The sequence below is a fragment of the Aphelocoma coerulescens genome, chromosome 4A (assembly GCF_041296385.1).
Source record: "Aphelocoma coerulescens isolate FSJ_1873_10779 chromosome 4A, UR_Acoe_1.0, whole genome shotgun sequence".
Classification (NCBI taxonomy): domain Eukaryota; kingdom Metazoa; phylum Chordata; class Aves; order Passeriformes; family Corvidae; genus Aphelocoma; species Aphelocoma coerulescens.
The window spans coordinates 14,493,762-14,514,922 of NC_091018.1; the positions used below are offsets into that span (position 1 = coordinate 14,493,762).

General features: G+C 43.4%; 1 protein-coding gene across 7 annotated transcripts in view; it reads right to left on the reverse strand.

Moving 5' to 3' along the window:
• Positions 1 to 5,696: 5,696 nt before the first annotated feature.
• The window catches only part of GPR50 (G protein-coupled receptor 50), a 42,647-nt gene continuing 27,182 nt past the window's right edge, over positions 5,697 to 21,161 (reverse strand). For 3 of the 7 annotated variants that reach the window (XM_069015425.1, XM_069015424.1, XM_069015431.1), the window contains 3 exons: positions 16,008 to 16,068; positions 15,338 to 15,381; positions 5,697 to 10,265 (listed from right to left, as the gene is read on the reverse strand). In XM_069015425.1, coding sequence (XP_068871526.1) covers positions 9,397 to 10,265; positions 15,338 to 15,381; positions 16,008 to 16,068 — 974 coding nt within the window. In that variant the 3' untranslated portion in view covers positions 5,697 to 9,396. Of the gene's footprint in view, positions 10,266 to 15,337; positions 15,382 to 16,007; positions 21,025 to 21,161 lie in introns of those variants that run through there. The other 4 variants (XM_069015429.1, XM_069015427.1, XM_069015426.1 and 1 more) reach the window with 2 other exon arrangements.

Here is a 21,161-nt window from a genome sequence, read left to right on the forward strand (position 1 = left end):
TAGATCTTTTTACACATCCTTGTAATAACTTACAGCAACTATGGACTTAAAGATTCAAGCACCACTTCTGAACTCAGCTGTAATTTACTCTTCCTTGCTGAGCTGTTTATCATCCTAATGGCCCTGCCAAAACTAGGATAAATTCCACCAGACAGATCATTAAGGTATTTAGTAATCACTACAAGACAGTGACATAATTCACTAAACCCAAAATGCTGTTTCTGTCCCTTTACAGTTACTGAAGTGCCTTAATGAAATTCTATTTGGCTGCAAAATGAAGATATGGATGGATTTACACACAACATAGAAATAGTCCATTTAATTAGCAGCTGAGATGTTGAATGGCTAGTATTAATTTCTGTTAAACAGAAACTGTTATCTGTTCAACAGATAACTCTCAGCTGAAAGCTCTGAATTCAGAGAGTTGTTCAGGATTCATTTTACTTCAAAGGCTCAAAAGTAAATTTCAGATGCAAGCACACAACTAAGAAGTCTGAATTATGAGCAGATCAAGAGACCAGCATTCAGAACTAAGAAGACCTACAGAAATTGCTCCATCCAAGGTGGCCATCCCACATCCATCCCAGGCTGTAGTGAATACTCTCTGCTGCAGCCCCAGAGGACAGTGCAGTTAGAGAGGTGCAATTTGTTCCTTACCCAAAAGCCCAATTACCATACTCCACAAAGCATGAAGATGGAGAGATTGTGCAATTTCCATCCCAGCTATTATCACCAGCTGTGCTGTTCCAGCCCAGCTCCGTGCCCCTTCAAAGAGGTCACTTATATGTAACAACAATTCCTCAAACAGCAATACCCACAAACATGCTCCAAGGCAAGCAACCAGCTACAAGCACTCACAAGATACTGCCTCTTGGGGTGGGAGCAGTAAAGACTATTCATTGTTTTCCAAAATTTCAGCATCAGAAAACAGAGCAAGGAAAAGGTCTGGCATCTGAAATGACACATTCTGTCAGCCCGAGGACCCACAGTTAAAAACAAAGTCTGTATTTCCTTCTTGGAACAAAGCCTGGCCAAATCTCTCCAGCCCTCAGATGGGATCAGCAGGAGAGAAGCATCCCCACTTTTGTGCTCTTACAAAGGCACTGAGTGGCGCCGATTCCCACTGCAGAGCAGGACTCATGCAAACCAGCCAGCAGGACTGGCCTTGCTTTTCATCTACAAACTTCACTTTTTAAACACGCTGAGCACAGAAACCCTTCAGTGTCTGTATTACCAACCTCCTAATTCTTTTTCTGCGCAGTCCTAAGAACATGGCAAAAATAAACTGAGGCTTCTATTGCCCACTGAAAAAGCAAAGGAAAAGCTTGTGCATGGCAACTAAAACAAAGCTCATTTTACACTTTCCAGTCACTGATACACAAAGTACAAACCCCTGCACTCCCTGATGGAAATACAGGGCCTCCAGGGAGACCTTATAGCACCTTCCAGTACCTAAAGGAGCCAGAAGAGAGCTGGAGAGGGATTTTTACAAGGGCATAGAATGACAGGACAAGGAATAATGGCTTCAAACTGACAGAGGACAGGCACAGATCAGATATAAGAAATTCTTCCCTTTGAGGATGGTGAGGCCCTGGCACAGGTTACTCAGAGAGGTTGTGGTTGCCCCATTCCTGGAAGTCTTCAAGGGTGGATGGGGCTTTGAGTAACCTGGTCCAGTGGAATGTGTCCCTGCCCATGGCAGGGATTTGGGATTGAATGAGCTTTATTGTCCCTTCCCACCCAAATAATGCCATTGCATTTCCTCAGTAAAAATAAAAATACCAGCCTTCTTCCACATGCACAAACTCCCATATTTTTCTTTGTTGCTTGTAGGTTATTGATTTTCAGTTGTTCAAGTATAAGTGAACCTGTAAGACTTCACCTCTAACCACCCTGCATGTGCTTTTATGTTACAGAGCAGTTTCAGGCAGCAGAATGTCAAAATAAACAAGATAAACAGGTAACTGTGACAAGTTTTCCCAAGGGTAGAAAAACATTAGCAGCACCTGCTGCGTTTTCCATCTGCTCTGAAGTACCCAGGAGCAAAAAACCAAGAACTTTCATGCAGCAAATGATTTGAAATGTACGACTGCTCTTGATTCCTTTAGGAAAACCCAGGCTATATCAGTAAGTAAGTATTTATACATACACACATTTCTATGAGGAAAGCAGTAGAAGATCTACTCTAGAATCCAAAGAGCTTCAAGTCAAAGTGCAGCTCTTTTTCCTTCACCTGTGTATTCCTCTCTTTCAGTGGTGGCCTGCAGGCAAGGGATGAGCCCTGGGAAGGGAGGTAATTTCTGCTTTAGGAGACATCAGGAGAGTCATGTGGAAGCAACTGCCCTCAAGGTTTGCAGACAAAAGGCCCTGCTACCACTTTCATACATGGCTTGGTTATGACTAACCCAAGTAGGGTTTAGCCTGTGTCATTGCCTAAATATTTAACATTTCTCACACCCCCTAGGCTGAGCTGGGTGTGCTGGGGCTTGGTGTCATCAGCTCAGTCAGGAGCACAGCAGCTCTGTGGGGACAGGTGGGCTGGGAGGGGCACAGCCAGTGCAGGGCAGCAAGAGGTACAGGTCCTGTGTGTGGAAAACACCCCTTGTCATCACTCTAATTCCTCCATCACCACCAGCAGGGCAGGGAAAGCCACGAGCTACCAGGACAGAGCAGCTCTGTTTTCCACAGGAGATATCTGCTTTCTAGAACATGTTCTGACTTTCCCATAAAGAGTATTGTGCCAAGGAAGCAATCCTCCCTCTCTCAACACCCCGCTCCTGGGGCAGAATTTCCCCCTCCTACCTCAGTGAGGTGTCTCTCCTGGTTTAGGCTCACCAGTCCCTGCTGCAACTGGATGTGGTCTCAGTTTTGCACAACCTCTGGGTGCTGGAGCCCTGTAGCACCCCTGGGACTGGCACAGCAGGCACAGCACAACAGCACCCTCCTCTTCCAGCCATGCACTGCCTGGGAAAGCACAGCCTCTCCCCAGGGGGATTTAAGCCCTTGGGGGTGGGTGTGACTCCCCTCCCCCCCAGGGGCAGCTCATCAGCCCCATCCTATCCCTGTCTGGCCATGCTGTGTCCAGATTACCATTCCTACATCTTGGGGCTCACTCAAACCTGAAGAAAATTGTCCTTTGGGAGCACTTGGCAGGAATCACTTCATTTTATTTACAACTAAATCATAGCTCAGGAGGGAAAGAAAAAAAAGACCAAAAAGCAAAAGCTTACTAAATTACCAATACATGTGTTCATTTAATAGTTTCTGAAGTGTGCTCTGGTTTTCTCTAGGTTTCTTTAGTTTTCCTTACTGTATTGCCTATTTCTCTGCAGCCAGACACCCGTTCCCTGCCACCTGCATGCCCCTGTGCCATAAAAATCCTTGAGTCATTTTTTATATTAAGGGGTTTCTTAACTTCATTGTTCTGGCCAGGTCCCAGTTTAAGTACAATCCCTTCAAATATTCCTCTCTTATTTCAACCAGAAATGGCTATTACAATTATTTCCTGCAAATTGTTTTGGAGCTTTTTCCATGCCCTTTTTTTAAAATTGCAAAACAGCTGTCACCCAGGAGATGGCTGTATTTTGATGCCACATTAATACCTCTATCCTACACACTTACCAAAACCAGTGGAAACCTACCTCGAGGCAAAGCAACCTGCTTACAGTTGAGAAACCAATTTTGCACCCTATTTCCAGGGAAACTCAGAAATTTTGCTTGCAGGAGGAGCACAATGATGAAGGAAGGACTTAACAGTTTATTAAATGTGCTATGTATAAAATATTCTACATACAAAATAAATTATGTGCTTCAACTGGATAGACTTCTAAAATGGTTTGCTGGCTCAAGTCTCTTTAAAAGGTAATCTAAGCAAGCTGTGACTGTACAGACATTGCACCTCATCGAAAAGACATTAAAGTTTCCCTGACCTCTTAGAAGCAATCATTTGAGTCAAAAACCTTATCAGGAGACCATGCTTGGAAGAAAACATAGAAACATTTTTCAGTTAATGGTTCAGACCCACCTTGTTTGCTCTGGAAACTGACCCTGTACTGTAAATTCTATCTCTGGTGTACAGTACTTACAGTCCATGAATAATGGATATTATAAACAAGCACTAGAAAATGAAAATTCAATTGACAATATTATGGAGCCTCCATTCACAAGTGTAGTTCATGAGTGATATGAATTTTATGGTTCTTATCACCAATGAAAAAAATTTGCATATCCCATCACAGAGTTCTTATAAGAACCTATTCTGCATTTCTTATCTCAGGGTTTTTGTGGTAAGAAATATTGCATTAGGTCCAGTGATTTTCATTTTTCCAATAAAATTCTAAATACATATGCAGTAGCTCTTTACTGACTGGTTTCATGTCATAAATTATAAGCTTGGAGGTAAATACATTAGGACAAATATTGATTTCTAAATAGTCACCATGAGTGATGATGATTGTGGTAATAAATTATCACACCTCTTGTCTTTTATATCTCTGTCTTATCTCCCAGTTACTATACTTTGTGACAAGTAAGTAAATAAATAACGCTGCCTCACTTCTGACAGTTCAATTCATTCAGTTCCACGTGGTAGGAACAGCAGGTATGACTACATGATAGGGTTTGCTGGCAGCTCTGCTCAGAAAGACATTTTGAGATTTGCCACTATCATAAACAATGCTTTCAGTGTGTCACATCACCAAGCATTGCAGGCTTCACTGTAGAAGCAGCAGGTGAAGTCCAGTTCCTGTTGGAAAAGATTAGGAAAAAAAAGTAACAATACTGCTTGGGGATGTCATTGAACGAATAGTCCTTGTTCATTCAACACGTCTGCTCCATGGCTTTTCAGCAATTCTTTGGTTTAATGGATATTCTTTGTTTTACTGGATAGTCTCAGCCTCTAGTACCGTAACACCATGGCTATATGTGACATCTGGTTAGGAAACAGGAGTGTAAGTTGCAGTTACAATTGGACCCCTCCATACTCTCATCTTCCCTGCTTCACAACCAGCCCAGAGACTCCCCCAGAACAGCTCCAGTCAAGCCAGCACAGGAATATAAACAGGGCAACCTGTGGACAGAATCCATTGTCTGAAGAACTGAATGAGTACAGCAAAACCTGCCCCAAAACAGAGGTGGGGAAAAGAACACGAATAGAACACCTTGGACACAGCATCCTCGCAAAGCTCCGTGATGGAGACCAAATGTGTGTCAGCCCTCACTGTGTCTCCAGCCCAGGGTAACCTCTCTGTCTCATCCCTTCCCTACAACCCAACACCACTTTGTGCCCTGACTTGTGACCACCCCAGCTCCCACACCCTGCTGTGCACAGCTCGGCTGTGCTGTCCTCCCCAGGAAAGGGCAAAGAAATGGATATGGCAAACTCTGCTTCCATAGCACCTGAGGGATAGACATATGGATAGGCATGGAGAGGCACAAGAAAGACAAAGGGCCTTGAAGGGACACGCAGTGAGGACACCAGTGGTTGTATGGAGAAAGTTTCTTCCCTGATGAGGAAGGCCAGAGTGCATCAGGCAGCTGGCTCACAGGCAGGTGGAAGAAAACATGTGGATCCAAGGAAATGTCTCAGATGCGCTGGGTCATTCACCTCCAGGTCTAAGCTGCGGTGCTCAGATATGTCTGAACTCAAGTATGTTTGTCAATTCAATCTGCTTTCTGGGAGCCAACAAAACCCAAGCTGATGTTCTAAATATTTATTAAAAAGTAACTGCTAGTGGAGAAAAAAAAAATCAATAAGTAGTTCAATGGCAGATTTATTACATTTTTGACAGGTAAAGGGAATTAATCTATTTTATGAACAAAAATGGCAATAGGAAAGTATACTGAAGGATTCTCAATCAAACATTAAAATGAAAACAGCATGTGCAATACACATTTATATATAAATATATTGGTTACATTCTTTTTAAATAGATTAAACAACATTCATTAGCAACATCCAAAAATATTTCTTTGTGGCAAGAGATTCATCTTCCTTCACAGCATTACTGCCTCTCCATAAGTTTCCACGACAACGATTTTAGAGTTTGGGACTAGAATAGGTATTCAACACACCAGATCAAACCCAGAGCAAGTGATTTGAAACTAGTTTATATGAGATCTCAATGAGACTTAAGCCCAGATATGCAACAGGTGGAACTGGCAGAGTGTGATTTAAGCTGTGGGATCTCATTGAAATCTCAAATTTGGATTAAAGCTAGATTCCCATAGGGAAGCTGTGATACTGCTCAGAATTCTCAGCTAAAACACACTTCCCTTTTTCTGTAAACAAATGCTAACAAAAATAAACTCTCTGTACCCTGTTAACCATTTCTTAACATAAAAATAAGAAGCTGCTCAGGTAGTTTTAAAATAAGTCAGTATAAAACTCTATCCTATCCTAAGTGCTGCCTCTCCCAAAGTGCTAACAAACGGCACAGTGTTTCCTGTTTGAGGCCACATTCCCTGCTTTCCATGGTTCATATTGCAAACCTCAGCTCCAGAAGGACTGAGCTCAAGCCTCCGACCATGGTGGCTGAATCAGCCCAGCCCTGGGCACCTCCCTGGGACACGCAGAGCCCTTCTGAACAGGTCGTGCCAGGGCTGTGCTCCCTGTGCTACCAGAGCCACCCTGCACCCACCGCAGAGCCATGGCCAGCCTGCAGGGTCTGCATTGCAGGGAGCTGCTCACACCCACCCTAGCACAGCAGGTACTTTGCCTGTCCCCTGCAGAGACCTGGGCAGGAGCTGGGCTCAGACCCTGCAGCAGAAGACAAGCAGATCATTTTGCATAGTTTGGTTGAGCAGTGACTCTGTGAGTCCTGGGGAGATGCCCTATCGTGCTCCTGCTGCTCCCATTCCTGCCAGGTGTAGCAGGGACTCTCACAGCTTGCCTGTTTGGGACCTCTTTGGACTTGGTTTGGTTCAAATACTTGCTGGCTGATAACTTTGGAGCCTGAATAAGAAATAGTGCAAATACAAGCTTAAAGAATAAAAAAACCCCAAACCATACCACATTACCTTCACTGAACATTCAGTTAAAGACACAAGAATCCATAAGATGAAACCCCAGTTTTGGGGTATTTGAGATATTTGGCAAACTTCCACAAGATTCTTCACAATTGTCTTTAAGCAGTACATTTCACTTGGCACTAGATGCTTCAAATTATTTGCTAATGTGATTCTAACTAACACTGTTGTAGCTAATTGCAAATGACTTTGAAGACTAGTCATGGAACACGGGACATCTCCCTGGTGTGATGGGACAAACACTCTCTGCAGTTATGGATTCCTCAGTGCTTTTCTTATCCAAGTTTAACTCAAAATGATTTTGCTTGCATGGAATGGTGTGAATTCATCCAGGGTGGTTTTTCTGGAAGGCGAACAGACAACAGTTATTTCTGAGGGTCAAAATACCTTTATTTGGCCATGCTGAGGCAGATTAAGAGGCCAAAACAGAACTCAGTTTGATTCCTATTATGGGAGGCTGGCTGCAGTGCATTTTAAAACAACAATCATCTGAAGTGGCTGAGATGTTCAAGTTTGAAACTTCCTAAGTGCCAGGGCACCCTATAAATGCAGGGCCCCCCTGGTACTGTAGTGACCTTCACCACATGGCAGCAGCAGCAGAGACACTCAGTCCTTATGGAGGCAACGCACCACGCGAAGTTCCTTGGCCCACTTCAGAAAGAGCCTTAATTTCTCTCAATTCCTCTTCCCCCCAAAAATCAGCAGAAGGGACATTCAGCAGCAAGCTGGGTTCAGAAAGCAGTGCACAAATGGCCTACTATCTTCACTAAGGATTAGGCACACAGGCTGCTCAGGCTCTGGGGAAATCCTACGTACCTCCATCTCCAGGCGCCTACAAAGTCTGGTCTCAGTGTTTCAGGGCTCAGCACTGGGAACTAGTTCTGCTTTGACTAGAGCCAAAGAGAGAAGACTGCAGTCCTTCACCAGGGGCAGGGCTGCCTACTGTCCTTGTTAGACCCCCAGGGTTCAGACCTGCCCTTCTCCCTGTTGTGCCACTCAGCACACTGGCATCAAGGCAGGTGTGCTAACCTGAAGGTAGAGTTGCACCAGGGGAGTCCTACCTGTTGATTTAATGGGATTGTTTCAAAGCAGGAATCCACATATTTAAAGCCATAAAGAGATGAATTCACAATGAAGCTAAGGAAACAAAGAAGTCATCATATTTACAGACAGCCGCTGTCACACACACACAGCCCTTTCATACTCCATTAAAGAAACAGCCTTATCTTTGCCCATGTGCTTGTGTCTAATGTGATACTCCAGCACTTCATTACATTGTTTCCAATGATACAGATAGCACAGTTCAGGCTTTAACAGAACTGATGCATAATTAGGCTTAAGTAGCTTTCGTCTCCCAGCTCCATGAGTTACAGTTCTGTACGTGAATAAAATAGGAAAAAAATCTCCACTTTTTCTCCCATCAGCAAATTCATGTTCTGTGATGGGCAAAAGGAGGGGTTTTTGGAACAAACACTGCCTTCCCCTTCTCCCTTTGTCTGCCAGTGTCAATGTTACTGGAACTTAAAGCTGCAATCTGCATTACACAGATGGGACTCTGCTATGTTCATCTCTTTTTTTGTGATGTTCATGTAGCAGTGACTTTTGAAAGATGTTTGGAATTACTGCTGGCCATGACAGGATACTGCCTAAATTAGAATCAGGCTCCAAGTATCTTCCTGCAATTAGATTATGTCATATGCCATATTCTTACTCATGGCCTGGGAAGGAGAATGCAAGGATACTTAATATCTGTAGATATTCAATTAAAATGAGTGCGTTGGACACACAGTGGTCTGGCTTCTGCCTGCCTCACATTTAGCCCAGGCTAGCTCCTAAACGTTAAGAGGAAAGAAAAAGGAAAACACACACCATGCCCATACATACGCCTGCTGGCTAATAAGGTTACCTATCTAAAATGTAAAAAGCCATGCAGTTTACACTTTGTTTGATACAGTTTTGGGTTAAGTTAATGCTAGAAAAATAGAATTCAGAAGAAGGGGAGAAAGGTTTGTGCGTAATAAATGGCAATTTTGCTGTCTCTTGAAGGTTGCATTTCAAGCATAACTGCATTTCTCCATGCACTCCGAATGCTTCCCCTTTCGGGTATTGGCATGCTTGTGGCAAAAGCAACCAAACCAATTAATTAGGCACACAGTGAAAGATGACATATGAAAAAAAAAAAAGATTAGTCATTTCCATTCTGAAAATCCTTACTCAAAGCCTTGATGTCACAGCAATAAGCTAAGCATGAAAGGTTGCAGACTCCTTCCTTGCATGAGGGCAACACCAGCTGTGCAGTGCACACAGCTAGAAAGGCTCTTATATATTATATATACAACTGTAATCCAGAATAAATAGTACTGTCCTGACTCATAGGTGTATTTCAGCGTGGTTGTTGTTGGTTGTTATGGCTGGAGAATGCTTGCTTTTCATCCCTTCTGTCCCGCCCTTGGACACATCAATGAACAGCAGCCTGGGAGTCCACAGCGTCAGCAATATCCTTTTGTATTCCTTCCGAAAATTCTGGTTAAGAAGCCCATAGATCACAGCATTGAGGCAGCTGTTAAAATAGGCCATAAAATAGCTCAGGACAAAAAGCCATTCTGGAATGTGTGGCTGCACTTTTGAAGGATTAATTGAAACAGCTAGGCCAATAAAGTTTAATGGTCCCCAGCACACAGCAAAAAGGACGAAAACCACAAACATAGTCAAGAAGTTTCGGATGTCAGCTGCCCTGAGCTTCTGCTTGCAGTCTTGTCTCACCCGGTGTTTGACTTGAATCACCAAAATCCAGATCCGTAGGTAGCAAAATGTCACGACGGAGAGCGGGACGATGAAGTGAACCACCACCACTGTGATGGTGTACGATGTGCTCACCGTCTGGGCAAAGGTGCAGGAGTAAATCCGGGGGTCATACTGCAAGGAGCCAACAAAGAAGTTTGGCACAATTGCCACCACCGTAAGTATCCAGGTCAGGCAGAGATAGCAGCAGGTGTTCTTCAGGTTGAAGAGCTTATCGTACCGAAGGCTGTGGCAGATGTAGCAGTAGCGGTTGATTGCGATCGCCGTGATGTTGAAAATGGACCCGATGACACTTAAGCCCATCAGGAACCCACTTATCTGGCAGTGAACATTTCCCATGGTCCATCCATTGTGGAAGATGGCACTCAAGATCAGAGGGTACGGATAAACCGCAACCACGAGGTCTGCAACAGACAAGCTGACGACAAAGATGTTGCCTACAAAAAAGAAGAGACCATGAGAGGTTAGCGTAGGTCCAGATGGACAACTTGCAACTCAGAACTCCTCTTTAGGCCTAAGTCTTCTCATGGGCTTCACTCTACTCTCCACTCAGAATTTGAAACCCTAGGAAATAAGACTGTGCTCTACTAGTGACAGCAGTGGAGAGTAACCAGGCATGATTGACCTGCATGTTCCTCCTTGGGAATATTGTAAACTGAAGTGTTACCCTTAACTTGGCTATAGCTGGGGGTCAGGTACCTGTGGTCCTTTAAGTTATGTAGGAGAGAAGGATTTTGCTCTCCTTGTTAATCAGCCAGCCTGACTGTCTCTGACCATCATGGGCCAAAGGACTATGATAGGCAGGTTATGTTTTCAGTGGTTTATTCATTTCACTGACAGCAGTTGTACAGGAAAGGTCTCTTTTGTTCTTTTGCATGTAAGCAGGTATGCATTCATCAGAATTTCTGCACTGTTCATGTTAAGGATTGTATGTTCTTCAAGGAAGCATGGTGCAACCAGCCTTGATGTGCTTATCTTATTTGGTCTATTTTCCTGTTCTTTTAATGTTAAAGTTGTCCAGTGCAATATGGAAGGTCAGTCACTCCTTCACTGTCTGGTCCTGGACAGAGAATGTGGTTAATAAGCTGCAGTCAGCCATCTCTGCAGAGTATGTGCTGCAGGTTGTTCATTTAGGCTCTACAACAAAGAGAGTTGAGAGTCTCTGCAAGTATAAAATAATTTAAGCCTTGTTGGATGGAAAATGCTGCACTGTGTGGGACAACACCTTCTAGCTCCACTGTGTGGAGCAGCCTCCAATGACCTGGGTGACCACCGACCTCCTAACAGCACTTACTGCTCATTTCATGAGTCTGGTGTATTTTTAGGGAGGCAAAAAGCCTTTCTGTTCAGTTTGCCAGTCAGCATAGAGGATCGCATGAAGAAAAGGACCTCGAGGTCTTGTGGGAACTGGTGTAACTACAGGACCAGCTATAATGTTGAAAAGGACATCTGTCAATACGCAGCATTTTGATGACCTCAAAGTGTCACTTCAGCAGGAGCTCAACACTTCAGTTCGAGGACAGCACACTAGAAAAAGTGGTTGGTTTTCCTAACTCTGCAACTTTCATGTGTATCTATAGTGGTGGGAAGGAAAATATTACTAGACAGCAATATATATACACATAGAGAGAGTATATGCAGAGAATAGAGTTATGTGTAACACATTTAAGATGTCAACACCTGTGCCCCTATGTGATACAGGCAACATCCCATCCAACTGATCACACCTGCATGTTCTCTTCAAACCCTCATATCCTGCTGTCTAGCAGAGTAGATGTATATTTTAAAAAATACTTAAAAGAGGTATTTTTCTATGGTATCCCTGAAAGGACTCTCTTACATCTCGATTCAACCAGGTCACAGGCTTTAGCACTTGGAAAATACACCCAAGGGCTGTCGGAAAGCATGGCTGCATTGCCGTTGCAGTTGGGTCATGGCTATGTTTGTGCCAACAAAAACTATCAGGACAAGCCAACAGTTCATATCAGGCCACTTCATGCTGAATGGAAAGCAGTCCAGACTGGAGAATAGCCCTCGGCAGTGTGGAGCTGAGGCAGCTGACACAAAGTGTCACTTAAAAATAAGTATTAGCAGAGGTCATGTGAAGTGCTGAAATCTTTTTAGAAAGAAATTTTACATACGCAGGTTTACTGCAGCACACAGCTTCTGCGTCTGCTGGGCCTCAGTGCTGCTTTCCTGCTGATTTAATAACTTACTGAGAGCCTTTTAAAATGCAGCTACTGAACCTGGTCCCCATATAATTAACTCCATTTATGCCCATTGTCAAGGACAGAACCAACTGTGGTCAGACTTAGTGATGCTGCAGGCACCCCAGAGAGGGAATGCTCTTCTGCAGCAAAACTTTTATTCACTCGATCAAAAATATGCACTTCAACACAAAGAAAATGTGCCCCCAGCACCAGAACTTCCTTTTGGAAAGCTTTTCTAAAATAATTTTCAAGAGAACAAAAAACAGACAGAGAGGTATCAGCAATCCAATTTAGGAGACTTCCAGAGCATGCTGGAGACAGGCTCCACCAACTGGACCGTAACTCTCCCTCTTCACCAGACCTGTCCTACTTGGATACACACTTATACACAGCCAGCCAGAAAGCAAGTCTCTGCCTTTGCTGGGCATGAAAGAGACACATTCAACATCCAGTTCCGAACCAGGCAAAGCAGAACAAAGCTGAATATTCCCTACTTAAAACACCACATTTGTGGATTTAATCCAAAGCATAGAAAAACCGTAGGGAAAATTACTAGTCTCACTTCACTGCCAGCTGCTGGAAGAAATAAGCCATCTCTGCTGGTCTTTCTTCACCAACTTGAATAGTTGGGAGGAAGTAAAAATATAAGGAAAAAAATCTATAGAAATAATATTCACAGGACGGACATTGTAGCTTGGATACAGTCCAAGAGCACAGTATTGTGTGTATTATTTTGACACCACTTCATTGCATGTTGCTCCAGCAGGGAGAAAATGAGACGGTTTTATCACGAAAAGAATAATCTCCTCCACTCGGGGAGCAAAGCTGCCCTCCCCTGCTCTGTGCCTTCAACAGTACAGTCTCACCTCTCCTATCCACCAGCAGACATGGCCCAGGCAGGGTGCTGGGTGCCTGAAAATACAGCCAGAAAGGTTCATTCAGTACTATTTCACAGAAATAAACCCATCTTCCAGTTTATGTGGGAATGTGCTCAACTCCATCCTTTTCTTCTGGTGAGATGAAGGGGAAGGTCAGACCTATAAAACAGCCATTTGCAGGTCAGTCCTGGAAATCAGTGCATTTTTAATGACTGAGTACTGTAAAGACGTGCCCTTCAAAGTGTGGGAACTGGCTATTGGCTAATTATTAAAATAGGAGTAACTTGAGTTAAACACTGCTTTAGCCTTGCAGTCCCTGGTTTGCTACGAGACCACCATGTGCTGAGCCCTGCACCAACAGCTTGTGTCCTTCCCTCTGTAGGATGAGGTTGGACTGTCCTTCCCAAAGACACTGCAGAATTGGAAGCCATCTAATATGTGGCTTTTAGGGAAGGTGAAGAGCAGTCTCCTGCCAACAATCTTCATTATTGTGTTTTTTTACATTTCCCACTATAAAACAAAGGAGTCTGGCCCATAAATAATACCAGCAGGACTTCATCTCCAGTTGAAATTTATCTGCTTCTGCAACACTATTTTCAGATGTATCTTTTTCTCTTTGTTAGCATGTGACTATATTTCCTTATTAGCTTTCACATTTTCCGTCCCTTTTTTAACTTGTACCGAGTATAAACTGGCTCATGTGCCACTGTGCTCCATTCCCCAGTTATAGAATCATACATGAAGAGGCAGGAATGGTGGAGAAAGGCAAGTGTGACACAAGGATACTGGTAATACAAACTTGTCCACATTTTCAGAGAATTTATAAATCCTTGTACATTACAGAAGTCCAACACAAAGCTACAGATTATAGAGGTACAATACACTGTTCACAGTATAATCCACAATTGTTTAGGGAAGAAAAACCTAACTCCAAACAATCTGAAGCCCATCTGCAGAGCAGATTATAGGCATGTGCAAATTATGCAAAAGGGAATTTATCCCAGAACATCTCCTGCCCTAGCACTTCTATCTTTGAGTTCCCCCTCTGCTCCCATAAATCTATTTCTGCCCACTCCAGCAGTCTGCTCCTGTACTCCAGCAGTTCCCTGGCCCTACCTCTCATTCTGCCTGAATTATCCAACAACACAGGTTATCTGAGGACTTATTGTCAAGCCCTGGTTCTAGGAAATGTGAAAATACCTCAATGAATTCTGCAAATCAATAATCCACATACGTAAAAGTCTTCACTGGCAGGCTGCCCCAACAGCACCTGACTTTCATCCAAACAGGTATTGTTCAACAGAGATTAACTGAGCATCACTGTACAAACACCAGGGTCATTGGCACTGCCTGCCTCAAGAGGCTATTGGAAATCCCCTGGTGTCCAAGCTCCAGTTGCATAGATCCAGCCTCTCCCTACTTTTCCCACACAGCAGCTGTGGGCTGTCCTTTACAGACTGTGGCTTATGTATCCTGAACCTAGAACCAGGGTTAAAAGGTGAGGGGGGGAGAAGGAGATAAAATATTTTTCTGAAAGTTGTCACTTTTTGTACATCTCAATATGTCCAAAACAAACACCCAAACCTCTTGTTTCTTTGTTATCCATATGAAGTTATTTTACATTCCTTGCAGAAGTATTACAGAACTACAAAACTCTTTCCTTCAGGTGAACAAGAGATGCTCAATGCAACCTGAAGTTAGCACTGTTACCTGTAAGCCCAGTGCTGAAACCGAATTGTCCTCCTGAGTGACAGGATTTGCACCAAAGCAGAGACACAGTTGTGCAGATCAACTTCTGCTCATCTGGAACAGTCCAGCTCTAACTGAGCCTGCTGTCCAGGCTGCCCCTTCCTCCCACCCTCTGTGCAGGGATTCGAGTTGCTCCCAAATAGACAGTGCCCAGCACAGCATTTTGAGGCAAACAAACCCACATACAACAGGCTCAAAGGCAGCAAATGAGAAGCTGACCCATGAGCACAATGGCTGAGCGCCATGGGGCTGGCTCACTGCATGAGCAGTCACCTTGCTGTTCCAACCTCTTCCCAGGAGTGAGATCAGACCCTGGTGTCTGTCCAGCTGCTGCCAGATTAACTGACAGCTCTAGAAAAGCAGGTCTAAAAACCTGTACTGATAAAAATGTGCTGATACACAATAACAAAATGCTGAAAGTTTATTTATGCAACTGGTATGTTTGTTGTGACTTCTTACTACTATAACTATACTATAAACCACAGCTTATAATAAAGAGAATCTTAAACTTTATGTTTGTTCATTCAGGTTTTATGAAAAAAATCAACAGACTCAGATCTTCCAGATAAACAGGAATTAAGACACACATCAACCTCAGAGATATATATATTGAGGTTCAGTAAACAATTTAACAGGCCATGACTGTAAAGCAAGCCTCCGACGACCACTTACCATAATCTAATACTCTCTGTTTAACCTTCCAAAGCTTATGCTCACTGCAAAACAGAAACAAAATGTACTGTTTGCTCCAAGCAAAAAAATAAACTCATAAAAAGCTTTATTCAGCATGCAACAAGACTTTATTAGCTGTGATAGCCTCTTTTTCTTGTTTGTTTTTACCTGCCACTTACTGTGTGATTGCTTGTATGTCACTAACCTCCAGCCCGCAGATGTGAAGTGTGCTCGGTTCTACAAACTAAGTGGCAGTTCATAGAAAACACTTTCAGATCAATTTTCTTCTTTTTATGACGTAAAGATACCATTGAGTGTGTGCAATCATATTGATCACGTACTGCTGTAATTAAGTGGATGACAATGCTGTGGTGTTGGGGGATGCTGAGCCCGCAGCCCTCTCTCTGACAAGCATTTCTTATGTCACAAATTCTAAAGGGTCATTCCTGGGGGAGACAATATTTACCCCATCAAAGTGCATTAAGAACTATCCTTCTGTAGGGGAGTCAACCCATTGCACTGCTCCTTACAAGCTCCTGGCTTCCAGGGCAGTGTGAACACCACACACAATGGCACAGGAGGAATGCCAGACTGTTGTCATCTCTTTCCACCATTCTGATAAGCAGTGATACATCTGATGTGCCCACACGACAGCCCAGTGTATACTTACCCATTTTGACAACTGAAAATGTTTGACAGGGGAGCACAAGTGAAAATCAGCAAAATTCTCACTGAGATCCAGGCAAAAGAAAAAAAAAAAGAAGAAAGAAAAAGATTTGTTGTTCAACCCATTAATCCATAAATTTTAATTGAGGATTTTATTTGTGTATTTAGGGAGTATGTTCAAAGAGAGAATAAACAAAAGAAAGGAAAAGGCATTCAATTAATTATCTGTTATCATTACTCCATTAGGATTCAGAGGGGGATAAAGTGTGGTTTCCTGCAGTTAAACAGACAGTGCAGTTGGGCTGTCAGCTGCTCTCAAATCCTGACTGTGCTGCATAAAATTATACAGAGTGTAATAACAAAAAGGGCAGGAGGTATTGCCAACCCACAGCATCCTTAGGATACAAGATTAGACAATGTGGACATATCCAGTTTAAGGACATTATGAACGTCCTAAAAAATGCATGAAACTCCAGAAGAATTTAACTCCTAAAAACAGTCCTTTGAGATCTCTCAGCACAACCACAAAGCCACAGAACAGCAGTATGCTATGGGCCACCAACTGTTCTGGTTTGCTGGCATCATTCCCTATGGGAAAACTGTGGGCACTTGGAGCTGCTCCCTGCCTCGTGGCAGCCCTGCAGATGCACAGAGCAAGGCCAAGGCAGTCCACAAAGCAAACTCTCCTCCTCCTCTGCCTTCCTGTGGCCAGGCACTTAGGCATCGCTTTGGCATCACCAGCTCCATGAGCCTTCTCATCAGTACATCACTACAGCTGGGAAAGCTGCCGTTCCCTCTGGACCTTTGAGAAAGACTTGCTTGTGGGAGGAGGAGAAAAACCTCAAGTATTTACTGGAGAAGAAAGGACCAGCCCCCTAGAGCTTCAATTACATTTGTTATGCACCATATATTATCTTGGCTGATGGCTAAAGAATTGCTTACATTGTCAGGTGAAGGACTAGATTACTGGATTTTAGACTTTTAAGTCATGACCTTTTAATTGTTTTGCTGCCAGAACCATACTTGAGCCATGCCTTCAGCCACTCTAACTGAATGCAGCAAAGGGCAATAGTTGGCAGTGTTCACACTCCAGAGATTCATAATTTTCATTTGGCTAAGACCAGCCAGATTCACAGCCTTAGCTGAGCCCAGAAGTCTTGGAAATGGGCTGGAAAATAGAGAACAGCCCTGTTTGCACAATTTTGTATCTTTCCTTTTATCACTTACCATTACACCAGAAACAATGTAAAGGGGAGGATTTTTCTCTTGCTGTTACACAGATGGTAGCTGGACATTCACTCTCAAATAAATAAAAATTATTTTAATTACGTCTTCTTCTGAACCCTTAAAAGTGGTCAGCCCTCTTTTGGTACCAATGCAGAGCAACTTCCCCATCTTCAGAAATTCAAATACTTTATAAAGAAAAAGACATTTTTACACCATCCCAGGGAAACAGTGTTTGGCAAGTTCCCCTGTTATTACCCATTAATCCTAACACATCCTGCTCACCTTGGGCACTCCTTCCTGAAAAGGTGATCTGAATATAGAATAAAGAAAGGGGAAATTACATAAAGCTGACATTTTACCTACCTTCAACATTTTTCAAGTTTCTAAAATACAATTCAATGTTCATTTAAGTGCCTTGTAATGACTTCTTCCTGTGTTTTCCTGGAAGTTCTGACCCTTCACATGAGGGAAAACCACAGTGCTGTAATTCTTATGGATTTCTAAACTTAGCTCTTGCTAGTGTGATGTTTTTCCTGGATGCAATTATGGCAACTGAATCTGCCAGTAATGGAGGAGGAGTAAATGGTGGTCTTGATCCAGCTCCTAATAAATACAAAAGAAGTGCTAAAAAGGGCCCTTTCTCATTATGTGCCCCAGATTTCTGTCATTTCACTATTATATCTACCAAACCCATCACCTGCAGTAACACTGTGAGATAGTGAGCCAATCCACACAAAGTCTTGATTCCTCTCTGTATCAGTTCCAAATTCTTGAACTAAAGATGGACCTGGAAACACTGCTTGCCTTCACAGCACATCCCAGCAAGACTGATGGAGAGCAACTGTCAGAGTCAGGAGGCCCTTGGGGCCACCCTCCAACTTGCCCAGAGTGAGAGGAAGCCTCAGCACTCTCTGCCAGTGCCAGGTGACCTGCAGAGCCCCGGCTGCTGCATCTGACTCTACAAGGACAGCATGGCTGGTGGCTACCTACTCACTAAGGCACCTCCTTGTGGGACACAGACGTCTTTGGGAGGAGTCTACACAAAACCCTACACAGCCAGAGGTGAGTCCAGGTGCCCAAACTAGCACCTGACACCCTGGATACCAGTGTCGCCCCCTGAATTCCAGCTGTTTACCTGCCTGTTCTACCTGAAATCCCTGCTGAATGGCACTATCCACATTCAGGCTGTGTAGGAAGCACAGGCCAATGCCCTTATGTTTACCCTCCCACACTGGCCACATGGGCACAGGGATGAGCTCTACCAGCCTGCATTAACTCCAGGTCCATTATTTATCACCTGGTTTGTAAAGCACTCTGAAAGAGGAAAGACCCTGTATAAACATAAATATTAATTATTGCCAGCATCCATTGAAATGACAAACCAACATCCATCCTCTCCCAGTCCCAGCAGCTGTACCGCCACCATTTGCCATCTGTTACTATTGTAGGGAAAAAAAATATGTCAACTCAGGCTTAATCGACTTAATAATGCTCTTTTGCTACTGGTGTTGGTCAAAGTGTGTTCCTGGAAAGGAGCTGTGTGCAAGCAACCTATTCCTAGGCAGCTGTCAGGCAGAGCATACATTCAGATAAGAACACACAGCTCATTTTAGTGATAAAAATCTTGTCTGACTGCCCTGAAGAGCCCTGCTGAACCACCACAGCTGAGCCCAGGAGCTGCTCCTGCTCCTCCCTGTGCCTCACCAGCACAGTTTGTTGACTAAACCTTAGTGCCAGCACCAGTCACTACACCCACGGATATCCACTGCAAAGGAGCAGATGCTACCCTGCCACAATTAACAGCTTGTCTTGACCTCCCAGCCTTGACATCCCAGGGAGGAGGCTTTCTCCAGTCTCAGCTCTTCCTGCTTAGTTAGTGGGAATGGGAGGTATTTTTTTTTCTTTACAATTATTTTGAATTGCATATGGAAATGATGAAGCTACTAAAAAAATAGTCACCACACAGAAATGTTTCCATTGATGAAGGCCATTTAGCATTTAACTCATTCTGAACCAATTCGAGGTTACCTAAATGAAGGCTTGGGTGTTAGGGCAGTAGCTGGGTGATAATCACCTGTGCTTCTGCACAGCATTTGACACTAGAGTTAGGAAAAAGAAACATAATTTGGATCCAAATTATTTCCAAGGCGATAGCCTAGTTGTAGGCTGCAGCACAGTCCTGGTATGCCTTACAGTGAGTCCTGTGCTGCAATTGATTGGCTTTTCTTCAGAAGACCTTAACATATTTTTTCGAACAAAAATACCCATGGGGTAGATCATAGAATTCCTTAGAGCCCATGTTTTTTTTCTCTTGTGGCCTCACACTGAACCTAGCAATGAAGCAGGTACAGCTACAGTATGTACACACAGTGGAGATGAGGCTGGAAGAGAAATGGTGCCATGAGGAACAGGAAAGCAGCATGACTGAGGGCAGCTGTCCATAGTCAGTCCTCCAAACCCAGCATCCAGCCCCATGGCAATGAAAAAGGTTGATATACCTGAATTACTGTTCATCCAACCTTCACAATCTGCTACGGAGAGGAGTAATATTCCTTACAAAATAGACGGGCAAAGAAAGACCACCAAGATGTGATGGCTTCATCAAGACTATGTGAACCATGAGAGACATAGTGCATGCAAGTACGAGAAAAGAAAGTAAAAGAAAATCTGTTCTGGACCTCCTGGTTCATTCATAGCTATTTACTAATCCCATTGGAAATGGAGAGTGACTTTCACCTGCAAACACTTTAGGGACTCTGATACAATTACATCGGCAGAAGTCCAATGCAAACAATTAAAATTGGTTCAGTAAGAATATAATGATACTGGAAAATAAAAAAATTCTCATGTCCTCATTTTCCCAGAAAGGAGTCCAAAAAAAAGTGTTTCCCAGAACATCAGCAAAAGTTTCATTCCAGATATTCCACAGGGCTTACAGAACTCATGTCAAGCCTGGGTACAGGATGAACAAGAAACGATCGATAATATGAGAAACTTGGACTAGGGAGTCCCAAATGTATTGCTGGATGGCATCTGCTTCTGTTCTTTTCCTAATGACTTATGAAACTTAATCATCTTTGAAGTGCTATGTGTGGGTCTATAAAAGGAGAAAAGATTTTTTTGCAGTAAAGTCCAGAATAAATGTGTTCCAACATGAGCCTGTGTGACCAAATGGTTCGAGTGGGTGTACTCTAAAACTGATCTCAATGGGAGTCTAGTGGTGGATAATACCCAGGTGGCTTGAAGGCAAGTAAGATTCCATGGGACTGTGACACCTCAATTACTGGAGGAACTTAATGAAGTAAGTAGTCAGACTTACAGGCAGCAATACACACTTTCAAGGGTAGATCTCACACTTGTGGATAATATTTGATGAGGCTGGCAGACACTTCCACTATCAACAGCTTCCAGTAGAACAGCGTTGCTGGATTCTGCTCTTATACAAACTACGTTTTGCCCTCAGCAAAAAGGAGAAAAAAAAAAGCTCCAGAAAGAATAAAAGATGCTGAAAAAAAGGCCATCCACATAAGCCAAAGAAACTCTGATGTACTTAGCTCAATTGCCTAATCCTCGAATACCCCCAAGTCCTACTTTCTAATCTGTAGTGCAGGCCTACTTTTAGAGTTGTATAACCACCATCAATTGATGGTGCTTTCAGTGTCCCCTTAAAACTTTTCCCCTCCTCTCCCTTTTTCTCCCTAATAAACTTTTCTCAGCAAGAAATAAATCACAGACATTTCTTCTCTCTGAAACTACTTAACATCCACACCTCCGTACTTCAAAGTCATAACGTGTTAACTCATGATTCCCATCAGGGGCCCGGGAGGTGAAGGCTGCATGCAACCCTTTAATGCTAACCCTGAGTGGACCTTTCAAGCCAGTTGGTGGTTGGTAAAGGAGACTCTGCTCCCCACCTCCATGTTTGTATAGT